Here is a 25,117-nt window from a genome sequence, read left to right on the forward strand (position 1 = left end):
GCATTAGAGGCGCACTGAAGTGCTCCAAATGTGATACATATGATATTTACACAGATGAATATTATCTTCAGTACCGTCAACCCCGTGACCTTGGCTAGGGATTCGCGAATTAAAACCAAATTGAACTTAAAAGTAACAGTTCGGAAATTATGAAACCATCCGCTCATAAGAAGGGCTGGTGCTACCCAGCAATACCAACAAAACAACCCCATAAAACATTTGACAGATGGGAAATTTCCTGATACACCGACGAAGTCGGGTGCCGATGAAACCAACCGATTTTATCACCAACGAAATCGGGTGTCGACGAAAACAACCGTTTTTATCACCGACGAAATCGGGTGTCAACCAAGGGGTCGACGAAACCAACTGTTTTTATCACCGACGTAATCGGGTGTTGTGAAAATCAACCTTCATGACTGCCAACCAGCGATGCCAGATCTATGGAAATTTCCGTAGATCTACGGAATTGAGTGCTTTCTACGGATCTACGGATCCGTAGATAAAAACTACGGAAATTTGAAAATTTCTGCGGAAATCTACGGACTTAGCACACTTTTAGTTTCAATTTATCAGGTTTCAAATTTAGTTCAAGTTGAGTTAATAATATATATAAGTTCCTGATATATGGGTTTCTATTTAGACGGAAAGACCGTTACAAATATTTATTGAAAGTTATGTCCTATTGGTCTCCGAAAGGTCAAGAGGAGAGAATAATTATTATTTTTGAAATGAAAAAAATCAAAAACTCATTGAATTTATTAAAGAATGTTTCAAAAATTTAAAAAAAATGGAAATTTTATTGCAGCTTCCTCCATTTATCAATTACAGACAAAAATAATCCGAGGGGACATGTTTTTTTTTTAAATAATTGTATCGACTTAATAAATTTTAAATATGAATATATTACTCATAGACGAAAAAATAGGCTATACCAATTATATACGCATAAAAATCTTAAAGTGGATTTATCCGTAGATGGTGCATTCGTACACCCAAACAATTCAAAAACATTCATATCTCTTTGATTCATGGGATGTGTAGATTACTTCTGCATTTTCATGATAGAATTAGAGGCGAAAACATTAGAATTAATAGTTCCAGAATTTTTTTATATAGTAGTGGATTTTAAAAAGGGATCCGAAAGACTTGGTCCTTCGAACCGTATAGTTTCCCAATAATCCGGCCCGAAGGACCATTATATTGATTTACCGGAACTTCTTCAACATAAAGAGAGATATTTAGAGTGCGCTGCAATAAACGTAATTAATTTCAAGGCTCAATCGAACCCTGGACCCTTGCCTGCACAATTCATAACACAGCTGAAACATTTATTAAACATTTTATTACATATACATCATTGTTTTAAAAAATTATACCGGCGGAGTTCAACTGGGATACAATGGTGCACGCGACCCACTAAACTGACTATTTTCTCTGAAATTTGTTTGTTTACGCCAAAATTGTTCTTGAAAATGATTTTTCGCCAATTTTTATAAAACCTGGACGAAATTCCCATTTGACATTTCAATGCAAATTCCTTCGAAAAACCTTTCAGGGATTTATCCGGAAGTTTCCTAAGGAATTGTTTTAGAAACTCCTTTGGAAATTCCTTTAGCAATTCTCTCACAAATTCGTTTAGGAATACTTTTCGAAAATCCACTCAAGGTCTCCTTCGAAAATCCTTCAATAACTCTTTTGTAAATTCCTCAAAAAATACTTTCGGGGGCTCCTCCGGGAGTTCCAAATTATTAAAAAAAATCCGCCGATAATTCCATTGCACATTCTTCCAGGGATACCTTTGGAAAAGTCCTTGTAAATTTCTTCAGAAGTTTCTACGCGAAATCCTCTGAAAATTATTCTTAAGACTTTTGAATGTCGAACATTCTTTTACAAAACATTGGAATTTATTTTTGTAATTCGTTCGGCTACTCCTACAGCTACATTTCTAAATAAATAGAATATGGTAGCGATTTTCCAAAAAGTTAATAAAATAATTTCTGAATTAATTCCTGTTGAAATTTCTAAAACTAATAATAAGGGATTTTTGGAGGAATTCCTTTAATAATCCTTATAAGAATTTCTGAACTAGTTTCTGGAAGAATTCTTTACGGAACTTACCAATGTTGTCCTATATAAATTTCCGAAGGAATTTGTGGGAAGTTAGTGACATTCGAAAGGAGTTGCTTAGGAGGTTTCGAAAAAGTTTCTGAATATTTGCGAAGGATTGTCCAAAAGAAATCCTGTTGGAAATTTAAAATGAATTTTTGGAATAGTTTTTGATGGAATATCTAGAGGATTTCTGAAGGAATTTCAAAAAAGAATGTTTTGGATGACTTACCAAATTAATTCATGGATAATTGTTCCCATAGAATTGTTTAAAGTATTTACAAAAAATGTCAAACAGACTTTCCATAGAATTATGGATACTATTTAATACTATTTAATCTAGGAGTTGCTCCAGAAATTCCTTGAAATTTAATAAATAGAAGTTTGGTAATGTATGGATTGTAATTTCGATATTTTGAGGATTTTCTTGGTTTGCTATCTTAATTTCAATGTCAAAATAGGGTTTTGTTTTACTTGTTTTTCTGTACTGGACTAGTTCTGACCTTACAGTTCTTTACTGCTGACGCCAAATTATGAATAAACTAATTACGTCAAAATTGTTGGTGAACCAACATTACCACAACTATGGCACCGCCAGCGCTACAGCTTAATAGATTGAAATGTTTTGAAAAATAAAAAGTCTATAATATTAAACTGATTCTATGTTGAAATTTTTAACGGAGCTCAATAAATAAAATGCAAAAACGGTTGTATCAGCATTGGACACAGTTACTGACAAAAATATGTATAGCAACTGCCATTACGGCGAGTGTTGAAGTGTGTGTATAGGGCACTATGCCTTGAATCTATTTCTTCTTGGTTTATCATAAAAGTACGGATATAACAAAACCAGTAACTATAAATTTTGACGGTTAGTGGTCTTGTTGTTATTTAATTTATATGCAGTAAGAAAAGTTAGAGATCAGTCGTGTAATGTTTTGTATACTACGATAGTGGAGGAACGCAGAAATAGGGCAAGGCAAAAATTTTGAGCGAATCTACGGAATTGATGTTGAAGCAATCTGGCATCGCTGCTGCCAACTAAATCTGGTGCCGACTAAATGATTGGTATGGATAATATATTTAGTCGGGTGGCTCTTAGGCATTATTTCGATCGACGTATCATTCGATCGATCAAGTAGTGTTTATATAGCAGATTTAATCGGGATATTGATTGATAGATTACATTTGCTGTTTAGCGTTTTGTTTACTTATAAAGCAGTTGATATTATTGCATAAAACAAAATTATAAACATTAGTTAAAGTGTGAATATCTATCACGTAAGTTGCAAAATTTAGTACAATACGATGGCAGGTATGAGTGAGTGCATGTATGTGTGTATATGTATGTATGCATGCCCATTTTTTCGGCACCAATCCTTAATTCGCAACAAGTTTCGACGGGAAATCTTATTTCCTAAAATTAGCCGGAGCGGACAATGGGAATAGCGGATATGGTCAAAATACATCCTTTCCTATTGTTTCCTGCGGTAAATTAGCCGCATCATGAGCTCTGAAGCTATGGCTAAAAAAAACAATTTTTATCTCAGGCTGAAAACCTCTTTAAACTCGCAATAAAAAAAACAGTTTTTGATTCTAGAAACTCGTAAATAAATCTCTGCTAGATTATGGGAGCTGAATGGAACAATTTTCGAAGCCATTCGATCTTCGGACAGAATCAATATGATGATAATGGACTAGTCATGACCAGTTTTCTGTATATATATGTAAGTTAAAGTTAAATGTTTTCTTCAAAAATAATATTGTGAATTGTCGTGTGTATTATAGTTTTTAATGTTTGTATTACCTAATAAATCTACTTTTCTTATTTGCGTTTGTTTTTCGTTGTACGCGAACACAGGCGTGAACAAAAACGTACTCGCAAGCTATTCAGAGCTACTCCGACGAGGAGTCCCCCGGTGGCGGAAGCTCCCCCGACGACCCGCATCCGTGGAAGGCTGGAAGAAGACCCGTCTCAACGGGTGACCGGACGAGTGCCGAGGTCACCAAGGATTCGGGGTGGAGATACCTTCCGGTTCAATGGAACGTGCCCCGACGATCCGGAGCCGGTGTATTCGCACGCCACGATCTACTCAGCTGGTCCCCGGCGGTGGGCCCAGCCTACCCGATAACCGAGTTTTGATTGCCTTGAGCCTTTCAGCTCTCACCTTAATCGTTGAGCCATTTAGCTCCGCCCCGGTCGTGATCGCGAACGACTCGAATAGCCCCCGATGGCGGATCTAACCTATTCCAACGAGAAGAGGGAACTCCTCCGAAACCGGCCATTTCGTCATGTTCTGAGGCTACGCGCGGTAGCTGGCGCTGGCGATCCCATTCATTATCGACATATATATTCTCGACTTCCGCGGCGGAGTACTCATGATCCGCTATCCGTAAAGGCTGCCTGCTGCTGCTCTATTCGCCAACTTCGTTGTAGGATGTCGGCAATTCTGGACGACGCCTTGGGACCGCTCTCCACTGTTCTGGGTTCTGGCACATTTTTCTGACGATGTTATCGAATCCAGGCATACTGGAAAGTTAGACAGCTCCTACCCTGCAGTACCACTCGACCACCGGTGTAGTAATTCAAAATCGATCTATTTAATAAAAATATATCACCCTATTTCATCGGGTTGTGTTTGTTTTCCGTTTTAATCCTCCGTTTTATTACTTATTTTAGTAGATCAAAAACAACCGATTTCATCGGGAAACGTCTACTATTTATTAGAATATAATAACTAATCGACCAATTAACTTTCTTTTCATCATCCGATTTAGTCTGCTATATTTTATTATTAATCTGAATCAGTTGATTAATCAACCGATTTCGTCGGCTATATTTTATTATTTAATTGAATTAGTTGACTAATCATGCGATTCTCTAGAACTTGATCGTTCGATTTCGTCGGTTTAATTGCTTTTTCGTGCTAAATTACATTAACCGATTAATATGCCAACTAAATTGCTTTAAATCCGTTGATTTGGTTGACCGATTTAATGTATTGTTTAATCGCTAAACGCCCCTGTAAAGCTCCCATAAGCGTCTGTGCAACAAACAACCGATTAGTCGGTTACAAAGTAGGCCGATCCAACCGACGAAAACCGACTAAATCGGGGGAAAAGTCGGTAGGATGTTTTATGGGGATCTATTAAAAATGATTCAATGTTTGTCAAAAGTAATCTTGCTCAGCGAGCAGGGTTATTGGGAAATTTTTGAACTGTCACTTTTAAGTTTAATTCGATTTTGGTTCACGAATCTGACCAAAGCCTTAGATAATTATTGAGGGGGCAAAAAGTGCCTCGCCCCCCAAAGTTGACGCCTATGGAAGTATCACATTTTGATTACGTTCAAACCCGATGTGCTTCCGAAGCACATCGGTTCAAACCGTTAGGAAAATTGGACCTCCACGATACACTTTCCGCTTTGAAGCATTCTACCAAATTTTCAAAAAGTATTGTAGGAATATTAACTCTAGAATATGATTCATTATGCTTTACATTATGCACTAAGGCAAAATTGATATTCATGAGGAAAATAGTAAAGAAAAAGTACCCATTAATAAGTACACGATTTTAACCGGGAAGAAAACATTACTTAATTTTGGTTTCCCGATTTGAGTGAAAAATACAAAATATTAGGCACTTTCTTAAGAATTCTCACCATGTAGCCTAATTTAAAAAACTAACCTTGATTTGGTGGCGGTACTGGAGCCGAAAACGTTTGGATTACCATTCGGTGGCGAATTATCCGAAATTGGCTCACTTTTTTGAATATCCATCGTGGCACCAAGACTTATCATGAATTTTTACACTATCCTGAAAGCTGCAAGAACGCTCGGGAATGCAAAAACCTGGCAAAAGGTTTCACGGCAAAGTGATGTGATACTAACGACACGATACAACACTCAACACTGATCAACGATGAAAGTTTCATTCGTTTAAGTTTGATTTTGAATGATCGTTCGCGCCTTGCGGTCGCGTCCGTCGCGTCGCGCCGCAGTGTGGCCAGTTTATTTTTGATAAATCGGTATAGCTTGACTGTAGAAAAATCGGTATTTAGTATTCGGTAGGCCGGAAAAAGTATCAAATATGAAATGGTATGCGGTGATCGTTCGCTAATACTAAGGACACACCTGTGGTACTTGTAACATGGTACAAGAGGACAAGAAAATTATTACAAGGCTATCTTTAATAAAGACAATAATTGATATGGTACTTATTTCAAGATTCTTGTACCATGGTACTTATACCACACGTAAAAAATTTAATGTTGTTTATTATTAATATTTCTAATACTTTTTTGCCGAAGCAGGCGCTTAATGAAATGTATAAGAAAAAACTTATACATCGCATTAGTCACATACATTCGGAAACTTATACTTTTCATTAACTTATGAATGTTATTAGTTTTTTTATATGGGATCATTCATAAGGTAGCATAATAAAGAGTATAAGTATTTTCGAATGGTTTTTTGCCATAACATATAAGGTTATTTTTTTACGTGCACCAGTGTGTCATTACTCTGATTGGGGCACAATCTCACCCCAACAAGCCATTTTATGAGACCGATTCGAACAGCTGCACTAAGGGGTAACTACACCGACAAACCGACGGGCCTCTCTGATTCCAAAATTGGCAAAAAAAATTACAATCGTTTTACTCCGAGTGTAGTAACTCGTTCTGTCATATACTGACATTAACGTTCTTTTGATAGAAAAAGTTGAGCAAAATGCGCGCAATCCACCAGCTGGTCGACGTAAACATTATATGCACGTTTCAAACAATCTACACAGCGATGAGGATAAAAATAACCAAGAAATAGAAAATCTTTTTCGATGCTTAAATCGACATTTAAGCCTTTACGATCATTACACACATTCCACAAAATCGAATGTTTTTCATTTGGCTAACAAATCCTATAATAAAACTCTTGATATTTATAATATCGAATATTGATTATTACGTGGAAGCTGATGAAATAAATTAAAGAGTGCATGACCAAATTTTCCCGCACATTTGTGAGAGCTGTTGTGTAAACCATCGCACAGATGGAGCTAGGTAATGAAAGGAGAGTAATTACCAAGAAATTTGAAGAACTGTATATGGGAAGGCACGTCGGTTTGTCGGTGGTAACTAGACCAAAATCGAGGGGTGCGACACATCTAGATTTTGCCAATTTCAACGATATCCTAACACATCCTCATAAAGCTTCTTTACATCGCACATATCTTTTATTTTATTTGTGACTATCTTCAATAGACGAATCCAAGTAAAAATAAGAAGAAGACACACGACGGTGTTAACTTTGACAGATCCTACAGCGCAGCATAGGAAGATCATTTTAAAATGCTTATAATAAATTATAGACAAATTGTAATTAAAATCTGATTGATGTACGGTACGGAAAAAGTTCTGAATTACATATCTAGAAGCTTATCTCAATTTTTTAATATTTTCCAAAATGTATCTATCATACAGTTCGGAACTTTTTCCGTATCATACATCAATCAGATTTTAATTACAATTTGTCTAGAATTTATTATAAGCATTTTAAAATGATCTCCCTATGCTGCGCTGTAGGATCTGTCAAAGTTAACACCGTCGTGTGTCTTCTTCTTTTTTTACTTGGATTCGTCTACACGGATAAAAATTAAAAAGCTAAATAGCTTATTATTTATTCATGAAAAAACTTTTCCAAATTTTAATGTTTCAAATGCTTATAAATTAATATTTCCAAATAATTTGTCAGAATATAACCTTTTATTTGCTTTTCAGATATTCATTTTTAATCTCGTGACTTGGTGAACAGATTTCGCTTTGAAAATGGCAGCTGCCAATAATCTTTCACTATGTTATACGAATATTAGCCGACATTTTAAAACGTTTTTGAAAGTGAATGCTGCTCGCTACCCGACGTAATCATCAACGCCTTTGGCCATCGTAATAGTGAATATTTTGCAGACAACAGGAATTTCGGGAAACTTTTTCGCAGATTTATTTTGTTCCACCTGGTACATTGAGGTGAGTTTTTACTCCCACTGTTTTTTTTCATCGAAATACTGATCAGTTTATTTATTCTACAGATATTAATTGATTCACCATTCAGACCCCGCTAAGCAATCAACAAAAATAATGGCGAATACCACATCGTGCGACACAAGGCGAGGCACGAGGTGCGGCAATGGAATTGTTTCATCCGTACATTCGAAAGAGCCCGAAAATAAGATTTTCGCCGGAAAATCGCTCCCGCTTCGGTAATTCGTGGTGGAATAACCAAAAAGTTAAATTATTAACAGTTTTGATTAGGCATAAATAAATAATGAATATGTGAAAATCCCTCATGCTACTTTTTAATGTTGAAACCGAGGTTGACACGTCTTTGTTTTGTTTCGTGAAGAGAAAATCTTTTGACCGAAAAAACAAGTAATAATCTCTATTAGATAAAAAAGGTATAATCATTCCAAGGATTAAACTAAAAATAATCATTCATAGATTTTTGCAGAATTATGCAAAGCAATGAGTGGATAGATCGAATATGGTTTTAGATTAGAATTTAATCTTTTTAGCTTTTTTATTTTTATCCGTGTATAATCTTCTCGTATCCTCTGAAATCCTCTCGCATCTTAGCACACCCCTGGGCATCGCAGAGCATCATCATCAATCGCCCGTGTTCTTTTGCATCAGTGTCTTTACAGCTGTCAAAAAAATAAAAATAAACATTCGACAATCAGTTCCCACGCATTCTCCGATCAACTCTCGGCGAGTACAGTTGAAAAGTTTTTGCAGGTTTCAAGTGCGCGTCCGTTAAGTAAGAGGAAAAATTGTATAACCTCAAATAAATTGGTTGTTTTCAATACAGTGCGTTTGGAAATTGATTGAATAGTCAGTAGTTGAAGGATTGTGGTTACAGTGTAGATTCGACTTGGTAAGTTTTTTTTTAAGATTCCGTTTCTCAGGCGCCCTCCGTGGGGCTGGCGTTTGTAGTAGGAATCACCAAACCACGAGGTTGCAAAACCTCGTTGGATGTCGGAACATGAAGAGTGTGGAAGGCCCTCGAACCTTCCAGACGGCAAAGATAAGGAGCTAGACTCAGGTACAGGATACGAATCAGCTTGCGAAGGGTTAACCACCCAACGTAGGAAAATGAGTAGCGAAAGTGAGGATGATCAGAAAAAGAAAAGAAGAAAAGGAGAAAGGATAAAGACAGGGAAAAACAAGATGGCGAACCCAGCAAAACCAAAGTGAAATCGAAAAGGACACAGGAGACAAGTACAGGGAACGCGATGGTTTTCTTGAACATGATTGGGAACAGAATAAGACATTCAAAACCTTTTTCATTGAACCAACAGAGGAAAGCAAGCACATTCATATTATGGAAATAGCCCGCACCCTCCATAGCATCAAAATCACTAACTACACGGAATTGAAGACAGCAGGAAAAACCGATACAAGATAACTTTCTCGAACCCAAGACACGCAGAAAACTTGATTAATTCAAAATTCTAACGGAAACCTTTAAATACAGAATTTATGTACCAAGCATGTTCAAGCAAACCATCGGCGTAGTTAGGGACATTCCACCGAGCTTACCAGATGAAGAGATATTCGAAAAGCTTGAATCAGAGAGGGTTACACACTTAAAATAAATCGCAGATTTCTGTGAAATTTCACCGAAATCTCAAAAGCAGAACTGTTCGGTGAATAATTTTACAGATTTTCGGTGGCTCTGACAGTTGAAAAATCGCCAAAAATTTGGTGAAATAATTACCGAACAAATCTGCTGGTGAGATTTCGGTGAATTTAAGCAAAATTCACCGAAATCTGTGAAATGATTTAAGTGTGTAAGATCACTAAGGTAGAAAGGATTCAGAAAATGGTAAAAGGGAAATTAGTACCAACCTACAGTGTGAAAATATTCGCAGAAGGTGAAAAATTGCCCAAAGAAGTGTCCATTTTTGGTATTCCTAGGGTTGTAGATGTGTTCATTTTTCCTTTGAAATACTGCTTGAGATGTCTCAGATACGGCCACAGAGTTAAAGCTTGCAAGTCAGGGCAAACGAGATGTTATGTCTGTGCGAATCCAGAGCATGAGGGAAACACCTGTACATCACTTGATGTAAGATGCTTTCACTGTGCAGGGTCGCATAAAGCTTTTGATGTCAACTGCAAAGAAAGATTCAGACAGGACAATATAAATAAATCAATGGCATACAACAAATTAACATTCAGTGAAGCAGAAAAAGATATCCAAGACAAACACAAACAGAAATAAGACTACAATCGAACGAAGATTTCCCCAATTGACAGCAATAAGGAAAATATTCAAGCAGAAATTAACTGGTCAGGAAAGAACACTCATGAAAACCCAACAGAAAAATACATTACCAAATCCGAACTTGAGAAAATCGTGAATTCACTTAAAATGGAACTAGTAAAACAACTGAATATGAACAAACTAATAAGTAAAATAAAACAAATCGCAGGGCAGATCGATGTTGCCATAAATACAGACAAACCAACAAAAACAAACAATGTCCAAGTACTTAAAAATATCAGCGAACAACTCAATGAAATAATAAACCCGGAATTTCTGAAACCGAGTACTGATCCCAACCCAACACAAGTGAACCCAACATCTCTTAAACCAAGCATTAACCCCGAATAACTCAACCAAATAAACATTAATGGATCCTGTCAGGAATTTAACCATTTTACAAAATAACATTAATAGCTTAAGACCAGCAGTAAACCGTTCACTTTTAACAAACCTTTTACAACAACATAAAATAGACATAGCTATACTATCAGAAATTTGGATTAAATCTGATGAAAGTTTTAATTTTACTGGATATAAATTCGTTAAAAATGCAGAGATAAGGGATATGGAGGAGTAGGATTGTTGATCAGTAACGAGATTGCTTACTCAGTGATTTCATTATAACAAATACACCCCATCGAAGCAATAGCAATAAAAACAATCAATACGAAAGATACACTCATGATCATCTCAGTTTATACTCCACCATCCATAGGAAATAGTCAGTTAAAGCCCTCTTTACTAAATCTGATAGATTTGATAGACAAATCAAATGTTACAACTATTTTGGCAGGAGATTTTAACTCACATCACCCCACATGGAATAATTTAAATAAATCATGCCCTCGGGGAGAAATGTTAGCTCAAATACTAGAAAACACAAATCTGATAGTAATGAACGATGGAAATCCTACAACGATCAGATCCCCTAATTCTACACAATCAGCATTAGACTTAACAATAGTATCTTCCAATATAGCACCAAAAATAGAATGGTCAGTTTTAGACGAAGAAATATGCGGTGAACATAGGGTTATACTTTTCGAGTTGATAGACCAGGCAAAAAATACAAATACAACTTAATCCAAATAAACAAAAGAAAGCAATAGAATATTTGAACCAGATTAAACCAGAAGAAATAGAAAACCCGGAACAATTAAGTACAATTTTATAGAAAACATAAACAAAGCTAAATTTAAACCATCCAATACTAAAAGACCAAAACACTGGTGGAATACTGAAATTAAAAATTATACGAGGATAAAAACGAAAACTAAAAAAATACTTTGATAATTTGACGTTAGAAAATTTTCTCCTTTTTCAAAAAGCAAGAACGATAATGAAAGCTGCAATTCGAAAAGAAAAGCGAAAATCATACAGAGAATTAACAGACAGTCTCACCCCAGACATGAACTTAAAACAACTCTGGACGACAGTAAAAATGATAAGTGGAGGTTTCCCGAAAAAAAATAATATTAAACTTTTAAATGATAAAAAACTAGCTACAAGTTTCATGGACTTAAACTTTCCCACTAAAATTAATGATATCAATTTTACCCCTTCTAACCCAATAGTTACAAATCGAATAACTTTAAAAGAAATTCAATCCATAATTAAAACAAAAAAGGAAACTTCAGCTCCAGGACCAGATAACATTTCGTATTATTTCTTGAAACAAATAAATTTAAACTTAATAATTAAAATAACAGACATGTGCAATTCAGTAGCATCTTCAAAAGTAATTCCCAAAAGTTGGCTTGAAATTAAAACAATAGCTATTTTGAAACCAGACAAAGATGAAAATAATTCAAATTCCTATCGACCAATTTGTTTACTTCCAGTGTTCCTTAAAACAATAAACATCTCCTACAAAAACAACTTGTAACTTTCTTAAAATTGAACGAACTAATTCCGCAACTATCTTTTGGTTTCAACCAAAAAACCTCCGCAATCAACTGTGTACATATGTTAATAACTAAAATCAATGAAGGAGAAATGAAAAGGAATATTCAATATGTACATTCTTAGATTTATCAAAAGCATTTGACAGTGTAAACATCGAAAAGCTTCTACATATCCTAAAACAGAAAAAATCCCAGACGAAATAATAGATTGGTGTTACTATTACCTTAGAGAAAGAACGGTTAAAATAACTATGAACGACGGTACAATAATAGAAAGAACAACAAATAAAGGGCTTCCTCAAGGATGCCCCTATCTCCCATACTTTTAACATCTACACAAGCTCAATCCATGAAATAGTCACAGAAGGAGTTCTCATACAATTTGCAGACGACTTTGCATTATTTATTAAACACATAAACTTGTCAACAGCCATAAATAACATGAATAACGATTTGAATTTAGTTTATACAGCTTTGCATAATCTAGAACTAACAGTTAATCCCAGTAAATCAGCAGCTATTTGTTTTAATAATAATATCCCTGATAACTTACCCATCAAGATAAACAATAGTCTAGTAGAAATTAAATATTTCCATAAATACTTAGGAATGTGGATAGACAAGAAACTAAATTTTAAAAACACATAACGGAAACGACTAACAAGGCAAAAAAAAAATCAATATTCTCAAAATGCTTAGCAGAAAAAAAGGAGGAACTCATCCAACAACATTAGGCAACATAAATAAAGCAATAGTTAGATCACAACTGGATTATGGAATTACGATATACTCAGCAGCATGTAAAACAGATCTTCAAAAAATAGAGAAAGTCCAGAATTTGTCTTTGAGAACCGCATTTAGATATTTACAATCAACTCCAAACCATATACTATATGCAGAAACAGGTGAATTACCATTCAAATATAGAGCGCAATATCTAGCAATGAAAGAAATACTTAAAAATCTATACTATAATAATAGCCCCATTACTACAAATCTCAATGAACTGATTACTTCAGATGAAATGCCGAAATTCACAAGTTACCTTCTTAAAATAGCGTCAATAAACAACCACCACATACTTCAATGCAATCTTAATCAAAACCCAATAAATACACCTCCACTAAATAACATAATAATAATTTCTAAAATAACTTCAATAAACAAAATAACACCCCAAAAGAAATTCAAAAATCAATAGTTCTACAGCTAATTAATGAAAAATACCAGCAACACTATCAAATATTTACAGATGGGTCAAAAACCTCAGACGGAGTAGGGTATGGAATTTATGATCATCAAACCAAGTCATCATTTAGCTACAGATTGAACCAAAACTTTACCATAATGAACGCAGAACTAGTTGGAATTATAGAAGCAATAAAATACGCAATCAGTATGAATGAATTCAAAATCGTTATTTTCACAGATTCACAAAGTAGTTGCAGTATGTTACATAATAATAGACAGAAAGATAACTACCTAATTAATCACCTTTACACCATATTACATTTAAATAATATACAGGAAGTGATAATACAGTGGATTCCAGGGCACATAGACATAGTGGGGAACGATAGAGCAGACAGAGCAGCAAAATTAGGGATAAATAGATTAGAAATAGAAAACTATCGCCTCACTATCAGTGACTGCCTTTTGGGTTTTAAAAAAGAAATAGCAACAGAATGGAATGAGGAATACGTAGAAACATCTCAAGACAAGGGAAAGGAACACTTTAAGATAATGCCAAAAATACAACTAGAACCTTGGTTTAGAAATATAGATTTACCAACATATCAAATAATTACTTTAGGAAGAATACGCACCTTTCATACAGCTACAAAGGATCGGCTAGCGAAGTGGAATCTTATTAGGTCAGACTTATGTGAATCTTGCCAGGTTAAAGAGGACCTTTTCCATATACTCTTCGATTGCTCTAAACTGTCGTCTGTAAGGAGGAAGTACCCCATACTCAGTAACAAATGTTTACTATACGACATCCTAAAAATAAAAGATGTGATGAATACGCTCAGATTGCCGGCTTTTTGGAGGAGACCAGAGTAAATGTTTGAATACGTTAAAATCGCGAGCATTTGACACAATTTAAATAAAAATCTACACTGATTCAACAATAGAAAGACTACTAGACCTGTTCAGAATATTTTTGAACAATTCTTGCGAAGAAAACCAATTTTTGTTTCGCGTCGTAAACTGTCATTTTAAATAACATCACTTGACACCTTGGCAAAATATGGATCAACAGGTCTGTGCCAAAATTAGGAGAAGAAAAAAAAAAAAAAAATCAGTTCCCACCACTTGGAATTTTCGGATTTTTCCGGTCACCGAAATGATCATCTCCCATTCGCCTTGACGGCAGCGAGAAAACAAAATGGGGGTTGGGTGATGCTTTTTTATTTCACCCGGCAAGGCATATAGGACGTCAATTTTAAAATTCTTGTTAAACCGTTAAAACGCATTTTAGCCGGAAATAGTTAGATTTTTCGAGTTAGAAATTTCTTTTACTTTCAGATTAGCAACACTAAAGTTGAATTATTTTGATTAAAAAAACATGTATTGATAAGTAGTCAAACATGTAGTTTTCCAAATTTCTAATGCTACGTATTTAAAATCTTTTGGTAAATCAGTTTTAAAAACATTTTAAAAGCAATTTAAAATATATTTCCTATCTTCACCATGTTGAAATACAGTGATTTCACGCACACGTCCGTCTCCACTAGATGGCAGCTGCGCGCCTTCGTCAAACCGAATGGGAGTTTACAAACTTCTCAGCTTTCAACGGAAGAACATCGACGATATACCGACAGAGGAGTTCGTTCAGTTGGTTAAATTTATCTAACCGGTCGCTCAGTTCAAGTCCAATTTCGGTGTACGCCGTGGGAACGCTCAGACCCCTATCATCAACGCCAATTACCACAAACACCGGCGGCCGGAGAGCGCTGTTTCTGAACAGATCGCTGATACTGGAACAGGATGAGCAATTCGCTGAATATTAACTTCGATAAGGAGGTCGTTGAGAAAGAGGTGAATCAGGACGCGGCAGATAGATGAGAAAAATGGGGATAAATTGATAGAAGGAGGACAGACGCAGACGCCTAAAATCATCAACATACGAGCGAGCCCTGTGAAAAAGGTAATCGATAGTTTCCGTTTTCGGAAACACCGCGAAAGACTGCAGAATTCGGAGATGGTCAGGCGAATGATAGCCGAAATATGGAGGACAATGCCGAACAATCGGTAGGAAACGGAAAGGGGAACTTTAGCTACTTTTGCGATGGAATCGCCTATGTTCAAAGAACGGAATTTGCGATTGACTGACACGGAAAAGTGATTGGAAATATTGGGTCAAAATCTGGCTCAGCGGAAGATGGTGGCTTAGTAACTGCGGTAGTTCGGGCACGAAACTTAGTAAAACGATTTCGTGTCTAGGCCGCTCTGCTACGGCACGGCACCGACACAGTTGGGGAATTTCCGGATTTTATCACGTTCAGATGAAGACAAAGCGATGCTGAGTGCGGACGAAGATTAGTTTCTGGATGTGGAAGAACGTGAGAATGATTTTAGAAGCAGAGTAGTATAGGGAGCGGTAGCATTGATGGCACAAAGAAACGGTGTAAATTATTTATTGAAGGGCAGATACCCAGCAAGCAGGATGCGGATGTGCTGAATGTGCTCGAAGAGCGTTCGAGCACATCCGCATCCTGCTTGCACGAATGCCGTAAGGTAATGCTGGAGTTGTCCATAGAGTAGTAGGACAGATGATCCTCAAACACACAGAGGTCTCCAAGACGAGCAATCTTCAACGGTGGCATATCGTTGGGAAATATCAACATCAATAACAGCAGTCCTTATATTGGCATAAGGAGATTCACCTCCAGCCAGCCCTGTTAGTTCCAAAGTATTTCGGATGAGAAGTTTGGGAAGCACGGGTAATGTAAGCTGCACTCAATTGTTTGTTTTCTAAAAAGTACCTCTCCCTCCTTACTCCTCACTTTTCCGAAACTACCTTCCCATATAATCGTCTCCGCAGTGCATTTATGTACATTCGCCAACCACGAAGTCTGCGGAGGGTCCGCAAATCGTCTTCCACCTTGATCGTTGCGCATCTGGACTTCTTAAGCCCGTCGGATGGGTGTCGAGAACCATTTTCACCGGATTATTGTCCTACATTCTGGCAACGTGCTCGGCTCACCGCTGTTGCTGTTGCAACTCGTGTTTCATTCGCCGTGTACCGTCTTCCATCTGCACCTCACCATACGCAACACTTTCCACTCGTAAACTCCAAGTGTGCGTTGATCCTCCACGAGTTTTGTCCAGGTCTCATATCCGTAGAAGACTACCGGTCTTATGGGCGTTTTGTAGATAGTCAGTTTGGTACGGCGGCGAACTCTATTCCATCGGAGCGTTTCGCGGAGCCCAAAGTGCGTACGGTTTCCTGCCATGATGCGCCTCCGAGTTTCTCTGTTGGTATCGTTATCGGGTGACATCCGAGCCCAAGTACACTCCCGAAGAAATCGCTGCAGAACTCAAGAATAAATCTCTCCAGAATTATGTGAATAAGTCCATCCAGGACTCCCAAAAGAGATCATTCCTTATTCCCGAAGCAATCCATCTAAACTTCCCAAATGAGTCTCTTCAAGATTCCTTAAGGAATTCCTCCAAATTTCCTTGAAGGAATGCTACCAGGATTTCCAAAGGAATCCTTTCAATATTCCGGTTGGAATTTCTCCTTGATTCCCAAAGGTATCCCTTCAGGGTCCTCGAATGAATCCCTTCAAGATTCCCGAAGAAATTCCTACAATACTGCCAAAGGAGACCCTTTGGGATTCCTAAAGGAATCCCTCCAGGAATGAACCAGGATTTCCGTAGGAATCTCTCTAGTATTGCCGAAGGAATTCCTCCTAGCTTCCTGCAAGAATTCCTCCATTACTTCAAAAGAAATCCTTTTTCCTCCAGAATTGATTCATGGTATCCGAAAGAATCCCTCGTTGGGTCCAGAAGGAAACTCAGCAGGATTTCTAAAGAAATCCTTCCAGAATTCCCGAAAGAAATTTTCCATGATTCCCGAAAGAAATTTTCCATGATTCCCAAAATAATCCCTTCAGGACACTCGAAAAAAAATCTCCAGAGCTGAAGAAGGAATTTTTCTTCAAGTTCCGAATGAATCTTTTCAGGACTCCTGAAGAAATTCTTACAAAACTCAAGAAGGAATCTCAAGAATTCCCGAATAAATCCTTCCAGAATTCTCTTCAGAGCTCCCAAAGGAATCTTTCCAGGATTCCCGAAAGAGTTCATTCCGAATTTCCAATGTTCTCAAATGAATCCCTTCAAGATTGCCAAAGGAATCCCTGCAAAATTCATGAAGGAAGTCCAGAAGTCGCGAAAGAATCCCTACAGAATTCCGGAAAAATTTACCGTAAAATAAATCGTTCCGACGCGCATGAGCAATATTTGGCGAAGCGAATTGAATTTATTGATGTAATGTCGGGACAGGAACTGAACTTCTCCTGAACAATTAGGATCAGTTGACAGTGTTGACGCAGATATGTACCTCGCGACTCGCACAACACTGTCCCTGCTTCCGGAACGGTACTTTTCGGTAATACTGGGGGAAATGGGGACATCGATTCCGCAAAAAAAAAGCTTATTTCGTGAAGATCAAAGCTACGCAACGACGATATGAACGAACTGCTTGACCTGACTGAGATGACTGAAAAATAAACATAAAAATCTCTGATGTTTATTATTCATCCTCAGCTATCCTCGCCATCTCCGCGCATCCTTTGGACACGTTGAAAAAAAATATCACAGCGAATAGAAGCAAAAGAAATCTAATAAAAATACACTGATCTAAAAAATCTCATAGATATCTAATAAAGTGCTACACGCAAAATAATCTACCCGTTAACTTTACATGAAAAATCACGTAACCGATAAATTTCACAAACACCACTAATTTTATCTGACGCATATAAAATGCAGCGGTGTAGCGTAAAATTTGAATGAAATGTTCATAAAATTCACGAATATAAACTATACGATGTACGTGAATTTCATGTCATTGAAACACTGGATGAGAACTCACTCAGCTGTCAGAATCTTTCATAGCAACACCTCACAGGTCAGTGTTGTCGTTGTGTGAAAATAAGTCCCACTTGCCCAGAAATCAATTGCTCATAAGGTTAGTACAATTTATTTCCTATATCTTTTTATATGTACCACAATAATGCATTCATATACGTTTGCAGCAAATTATCGAATCATGGTGAAATCAGCGAACTTAAACCCGCACGTTTTCGCTCACTTTCTGGGCGTTCTCCTCCGGTTTCTGGCCATCAAGGGTTTAACAGCTTTTACAATTAAGGAAATCTGCCAGACGTAATTATTCATCTATACATTATATATATTTTCAATATGTACATTTCCGCTCTTAGTTCTTTAATAAAAATTAGGAAAGACTTTTATTTTTCATTTTTCTTATTTGCTGCAGCAAAAAAACAATGAAATAAATTTCAAATCAACCGTCAAATCCATGGAGCAGTCACGTAGCCTTCATGTGAAACGCTGGTGACATCCGATTGAGTGGAATTGAGTTCCTGTACCTTTGAGTCTCTTAATTTTTACGTGAAAAGTGCTGTGGAAAAAATCCACGTATATTTTCACGTAGATATGACGTGACGATTATTTTGGGTGTAGATATCAAAAAGCATCGAATCGTCAATCTGGATGTGTCGCACCCCTCGACCAAAATCCTGGCCAAAATTATATTTCGGCGTTTTATACACGGAGGAAAAGGCTTCTAGGTTGAAACAACCATATCGTTGGTTGAAATTCAAACTAACTTTTTGGTTGTTTCGAACTAAACTTTTGTTGTTACTAAATCGCATTGATGGTTAAATCAACCAGCGATTTCAGTTTTAAACAATCTATAAAATATTGTTGCTACAAAGCAAACTTTGTTTGCTTCAAACAAATATTATTGTTGTTACAAATAAAATTGTAGGTTATTTAAAACAATATGTGGGTTGTTTTCGTTGGCCTAATTTATTATATTTAACAAAGTCAGTTATACTTTCAGTGTCAAAAGACGCCATCAAAGCAAAATCGTCTGAGATTATTTTTAATTAAGTTCCAGATTTTTTATTTATTCGATAACTTGTTAGGTAAGAAAATATGTTTTGTAATAATTAGTTCTGCTCATGTTAATTACCCTAGATTTCAGGACCCGACTACATATCACCAATCACCATGACAGTGTGTGCATCGTATTCGCGGTTTTGGGGAAACTCGTACACTATGACGAGAAACAGATTTTGCTTCATATATACAACGGTAGGTAGGAAATACTTCGAGCTGTTTAAAAGAGCATGCAACAATATTTTATTTCACTATTTTACAGTTCAAAACATACAACACAAGCGAGCATTAATTATTCTTCGAAACATCAGGTCATCGCGGCACCAGAAGATTATACATATTCGATCATAGATGTATCTAAATTAATTTGAAGGATAATAATAAATTGAATCTATGTAAATTAAAATAAAAAAAAAGCTTTTCAAGAATTAAAAGGAAAATATAAACAAAAAAGGTGGATGGAAAACCTGCTATCAATTTGTTTGTTTCAACCAAATAAACAATTTTGAATCAAATTGTCATTTGTTTATATCAAACTACATCTCTCAATTTGAAACAACCAAAATTATTAGTTGTTTTCATGGCTGTCAAATGAAACAACAAATATTTTGGTTGTTTCAAACAAACTTTCGTTGAATTAAAATTGAAAAGCGTAGAAGCGGTCACCTAACATTCTAGTTTGTTTCAACCAGCATGTATGGTTGAGTTAAACCCAATGCTTGTTTGTGCCAAATTCAAACTAAAATTATGTTTGAAGCAAACTTAATTTTGTTTGAAGTTACTATATTTTTTTCTCCGTGATGGTACACTCCAAATAATCTAAACGTTGTTTCCACCTGAATTTTCAGGTACATTTCACGTGCACACGTAGCTGCAAATGCTTCAGAAAATTCAGGTGAAACTTACGTGTCCGGTGAATTCTATCCAAAACTCAGGTAGAACTTACCTGATTTTCACGTAGAATGAAATTTCTATCGGAAAATCAGGTAAAAGTTACGTGAATTTCAAGTGGAAAAATCTACGTATTTTTTCAGGTGGAAAGAACGTGCAGATGCAAAAAACATAGTAACAATCGATTTTCGAACATTTTTACAGGTGCAAATTCACCTACCAGTGATAAATTATATTTCTTGATATGTTCAAAAATTGAACAAAGCTATTATAAAATGATACAGAAGCGACAGCTCCATGACAGTTTATTTGTTTACTCGCTTTTGTCCTTATTTTGCGTGGGAAACGTGAAAAATGAAAAATCACGCGTGGCATTTTATAAGGGCCAATTACAGAATGGTAAACATTAATCGATGCAAAACAAAACTTTAAATTTTCAACTCCTATTTCACAAGCTTATTATATTTTTAGCAGCGAAAGCTTCCCAGACCGTACCGTAACCAACACTTCCCCAGCAACATTTTTTGTTTTATGACCATAATGTGCTCTTCATGGCTACCATAAAACCAGCATAAAACCAAAATGTTACTGGGGTTATTACTCACACACTTAAATCATTTCACAGATTTCGGTGAATTTGCTTCAATTCACCGAAATCTCAACAGCAGATCCGTTCGGTAATTATTTCACCGATTTTCTGCGGTATTTTCCTTTGTTCAACTGTCAAAACCACCAAAAATCTGTGAAAATTTTACCGAACAGTTCTGCTGTTGAGATTTCGGTGAAATTTCACAGAAATCTGCGATTTATTTTAAGTGTGCACGCATAACATCAGTTACATCGGAAACTTCGAAATTGATTAAACAAAAGTCGGGCTATTGTTTTTATACACTTATGGGTTGTTCATAAACTTTTGCTTAAACCATCTTGTTTACAAAACACGGGATCGATTATTTTTGGAGAGGAAATGTTTCTTTCTATGGATTCGGGACGATGACAATTCGGTAAATTTCCTGTTTTGGTCCTGATTACAAGGTTGCCTCAAGTGGTTACTTCACTTAAGACCAGGGTATGCAAAACAACAACATTGCCAATGACAACAACATTGTCCTCTCTTGTAAATATTGGGACATACTCAACTCGCAATAAGCATTTGTCCCAAACTGCAACAGAATAGGACAATGATCGCCTGCCGCGCATTTAAAGAAGTAGTTGGTTTTCGGCGTTGTTAAATAAGTATCAGTTATCAATGTTTAGACATAAACTTAACCTGTTAACGTTATTTGTATACTTCTGAAATATACAAGTTATCGCATTTTGAAAAGTTTACAACAATTACCTCTCCATGATTGTTGCAGATAAAATGGAACGCAACATTGTCTTTATCCTCTGCAGATGAGGACAAAGACTTATCGCTATTCTCTTTTGTTGCTTGTTTTTTTGCATTCTTCAGTGTTTCTATTTAGCTTGAAGCGGCACCTGCCTATTTTATACCCTACCCCATCTTATGTCTATGCTCCAACATGTCTACATTATTTCAACTAGTTATCGAGTTATATCGAGATTTACATATGTGTTGTCAATGCAATCGTCTAATTCAATACAATTGTTATTTTGATTTTTCATAAGATTGGTTAGTGGGAAGGAGACGAAAGATAATGGAGCATGTGCAATGCTATGTAGAGATTCAAATGAGCAGCAGATGCCCCAAACTAACATTAATATCTGAGCGTTAGGTTACAAAATTGTATTAAAAAGTTTTTATTAAATCGGCTCCGTAACGCCCGACAGCATTTGAGCCTACCAAATGAACGAATGAATAACAAAAAAAGAGTATGTTACTATTGTATTCAATCATGTCTATGTGTCAAATGCTTCGAAAGTCAGTAAAAGCTATCTGCGGAAATTATGTGCCAATATACTGTTGAAAACAATGGCGAAAAGTATGAAAACAACCTATTTTAAAGATACTCGCAAATACGCTTGCGGACGAGTGCGGGTGATCTTTAACCTGCAATAGAAAGACTAAAGCCTATATTTGCATGTGTATTCAATCTCGTAGCGGAATACGAGGGAGTACTTCCACTTTTTCAATAATGAAGTTTGTTAAAAATGTCAAAACTCCATGTTATTTTTGTTTATGAAAAATACCTTAATGTTAAATAAAATTTATTTCAACTCATGGAAGTCCTGGGGCAGTTCATAAATGATGTTTTGTGTACTATAAACACCGACAAACCGACGTGCCTTCCCATATACAGTTCTTCAAATTTCTTGGTAATTACTCTCCTTTCATTACCTAGCTCCATCTGTGCGATGGATTACACAACAGCTCTCACAAATGTGCGGGCAAATTTGGTCATGCACTCTTTAATTTATTTCATCAGCTTCCACGTAATAATCAATATTCGATATTATAAATATCAAGAGTTTTATGATAGGATTTGTTAGCCAAATGAAAAACATTCGATTTTCAAAAATGTGTGTAATGATCGTAAAGGCTTAAATGTCGATTTAAGCATCGAACAAAATTTTCTATTTCTTATGGTTATTTTTATCCTCATTGCTGTGTAGATTGTTTGAAACGTGCATATAATGTTTACGTCGACCAGCTGGTGGATTGCGCGCATTTTGCTCAACTTTTTCTATCAAAAGAACGTTAATGTCACACCCAAAAAAATCTGCACGTTGTTTCCACCTGAAAAAGTACGTAGATTTTTTTCCACCTGAAATTCACGTAACTTTCACCTGATTTTTTGATAGAATTCTCATTCTACGTGAAAATCAGGTAAGTTCTACCTGAGTTTTGGATAGGATTCACCGGACACGTAAGTTTCACCTGAATTTTCTGAAGCATTTGCAGCTACGTGTGCACGTAAAATGTACCTGAAAATTCAGGTGGAAACAACGTTTAGATTATTTGGAGTGCAGTATATGACAGAACGAGTTACTACACTCGGAGTAAAATGATTGTAATTTTTTTTGCCAATTTTGGAATCAGAGAGGCCCGTCGGTTTGTCGGTGCTATAAGGGCCGATGTCCACGTAGCGGTCTTCTACGCTGCGTGCTCGCCGCGTTCACGCAAGGTACCCAGCGTCAAATGGAGTAATGCACACGTAACCGTGTGCACGACTACATTTGATGCTGGGTACTATAGATACACACAAAGAAATATCATTGGTGATATTGAAAAAACCATTGGTTAAAATAAAAAGTTGCGTTGGTTCTTTTTCGTAGAGAGTATTGTATGTTCATAACAAGAGTCCGCTAACCCTCTAATAAAAAGTTGTTCGTCACTATCAAATTAAAAGTTTGAACATTCAAAACACATTGTAGAACTGTCAAATCGAAATGGTGAAACGAGAGTAGAATACTTTTATTTAGAAATTCAACTTTCACTGGACCAAAAGAGAAAACCCTTCCTACCATTCACCCCCACTCTCTACCCCCCGGCTTGTCCTTCATCAATCATGCTCTTTCTATTTTAACAAATTTTATTTCATTGTTTCTCGCATTATTTTACAATATTCATAAATATTCACTTCAGGGCAGGCCACCTTTAGTGATCTTAAAATGCTCCCCCATCGGCAGTCCGCCGTCCTCGACCGTTCCGTCATCGGCATTACGATTCTGTAGAAAAATGATTATCAAGCTAAATATTTAAGTATATCAGAATATTAGTTTGCTAAACAAACCTGTTCACCATTTCTCCGTTACATCAACAAATTCGTGTAGGCGGGTGTATTCTACGTTGCTTTCCACTCCGTCTCCTTGTCGGCGAAGTGATTCTGTAATAAAAACATCCATCAGACCAAGTATCAGACACTATTCACGACTTTTTCTATAGTATCTATATAATAGAGTATTTTACTAAACGAACCTGTTTTTCTGATTCCGTTGGTTGATCTCTAATCTACGGCGAAGATCCATGTACCGTTGTTAATAGACGAATCCAAGTAAAAATAAGAAGAAGACACACGACGGTGTTAACTTTGACAGATCCTACAGCGCAGCATAGGAAGATCATTTTAAAATGCTTATAATAAATTCTAGACAAATTGTAATTAAAATCTGATTGATGTACGATACGGAAAAAGTTCTCAGGTACTTATTTGGAAGCTTATCTCATTTTTTGTATATTTTCCAAAAATGTATCTATCATAAACTTCGGAACTTTTTCCGTATCATACATCAATCAGATTTTAATTACAATTTGTCTAGAATTTATTATAAGCATTTTAAAATGATCTTCCTATGCTGCGCTGTAGGATCTGTCAAAGTTAACACCGTCGTGTGTCTTCTTCTTATTTTTACTTGGATTCGTCTATAGGAATATCCGCAGGAACACCGAGATCCTCTTGAAACCAGCGTCAAAGCGACCGAAATGTTTTGATGGCTGATGTTTTTGGTGGTGTTGATGGAAAAGGGGACACTGTGAGAAAAGTTCCCGTAATTTAAGTATAAAAAAATATTACCGCAACTACCCTTACAAAAAATGCGGATTTCCATTTTTGTTTAGAATAAAGAATTAGAAGGTAATTTAACAAAATATCAGAATACTTTGTATTACAGTTAAAAGTATTTTGCGCCATAAAATGTAAAAAGTGTTAAAACCGAGAATCTATTGATTTTAAAAGAAACGTATCTATTTCTTTTCGGTGCGTGTTCCGATCTGATGTTTTTGTGCCAATTTTGTGATTTGACAATTCTAAAGTTTTTATGTTGAAAATATGAATTTTC

General features: G+C 36.2%; 1 protein-coding gene and 3 long non-coding RNA genes across 5 annotated transcripts in view; 1 reads left to right on the top strand and 3 right to left on the bottom strand.

Moving 5' to 3' along the window:
- The window catches only part of LOC134212200 (BTB/POZ domain-containing protein 6-like), a 30,844-nt gene extending 24,789 nt beyond the window's left edge, over positions 1-6,055 (bottom strand). The window contains exon 1 of the mRNA XM_062689849.1: positions 5,797-6,055. Coding sequence (XP_062545833.1) covers positions 5,797-5,909 — 113 coding nt within the window. The 5' untranslated portion in view covers positions 5,910-6,055. The remainder of the gene's footprint in view (positions 1-5,796) is intronic.
- Positions 6,056-9,960: 3,905 nt separating this feature from the next.
- Positions 9,961-14,627, bottom strand: LOC134212212 (uncharacterized). The gene is made up of 3 exons (XR_009979217.1): positions 14,388-14,627; positions 14,158-14,332; positions 9,961-10,273 (listed from the first exon to the last, which is right to left on the bottom strand). It is a non-coding gene; the product is annotated as an uncharacterized LOC134212212 (long non-coding RNA).
- Positions 14,628-19,158: 4,531 nt separating this feature from the next.
- LOC134212216 (uncharacterized) lies at positions 19,159-19,960 on the top strand. 2 transcript variants are annotated; one of them, XR_009979218.1, is made up of 3 exons: positions 19,159-19,512; positions 19,572-19,685; positions 19,749-19,960. It is a non-coding gene; the product is annotated as an uncharacterized LOC134212216 (long non-coding RNA). The 2 variants fall into 2 exon arrangements; XR_009979221.1 differs by having other exon boundaries at positions 19,572-19,681.
- A 3,942-nt stretch (positions 19,961-23,902) lies between these two features.
- LOC134212223 (uncharacterized) lies at positions 23,903-24,323 on the bottom strand. The gene is made up of 3 exons (XR_009979223.1): positions 24,258-24,323; positions 24,073-24,165; positions 23,903-24,007 (listed from the first exon to the last, which is right to left on the bottom strand). It is a non-coding gene; the product is annotated as an uncharacterized LOC134212223 (long non-coding RNA).
- Between the last annotated feature and the right edge of the window lie 794 nt (positions 24,324-25,117).

Source organism: Armigeres subalbatus, chromosome 1 (genome assembly GCF_024139115.2).
Source record: "Armigeres subalbatus isolate Guangzhou_Male chromosome 1, GZ_Asu_2, whole genome shotgun sequence".
In the NCBI taxonomy this organism is placed as follows: domain Eukaryota; kingdom Metazoa; phylum Arthropoda; class Insecta; order Diptera; family Culicidae; genus Armigeres; species Armigeres subalbatus.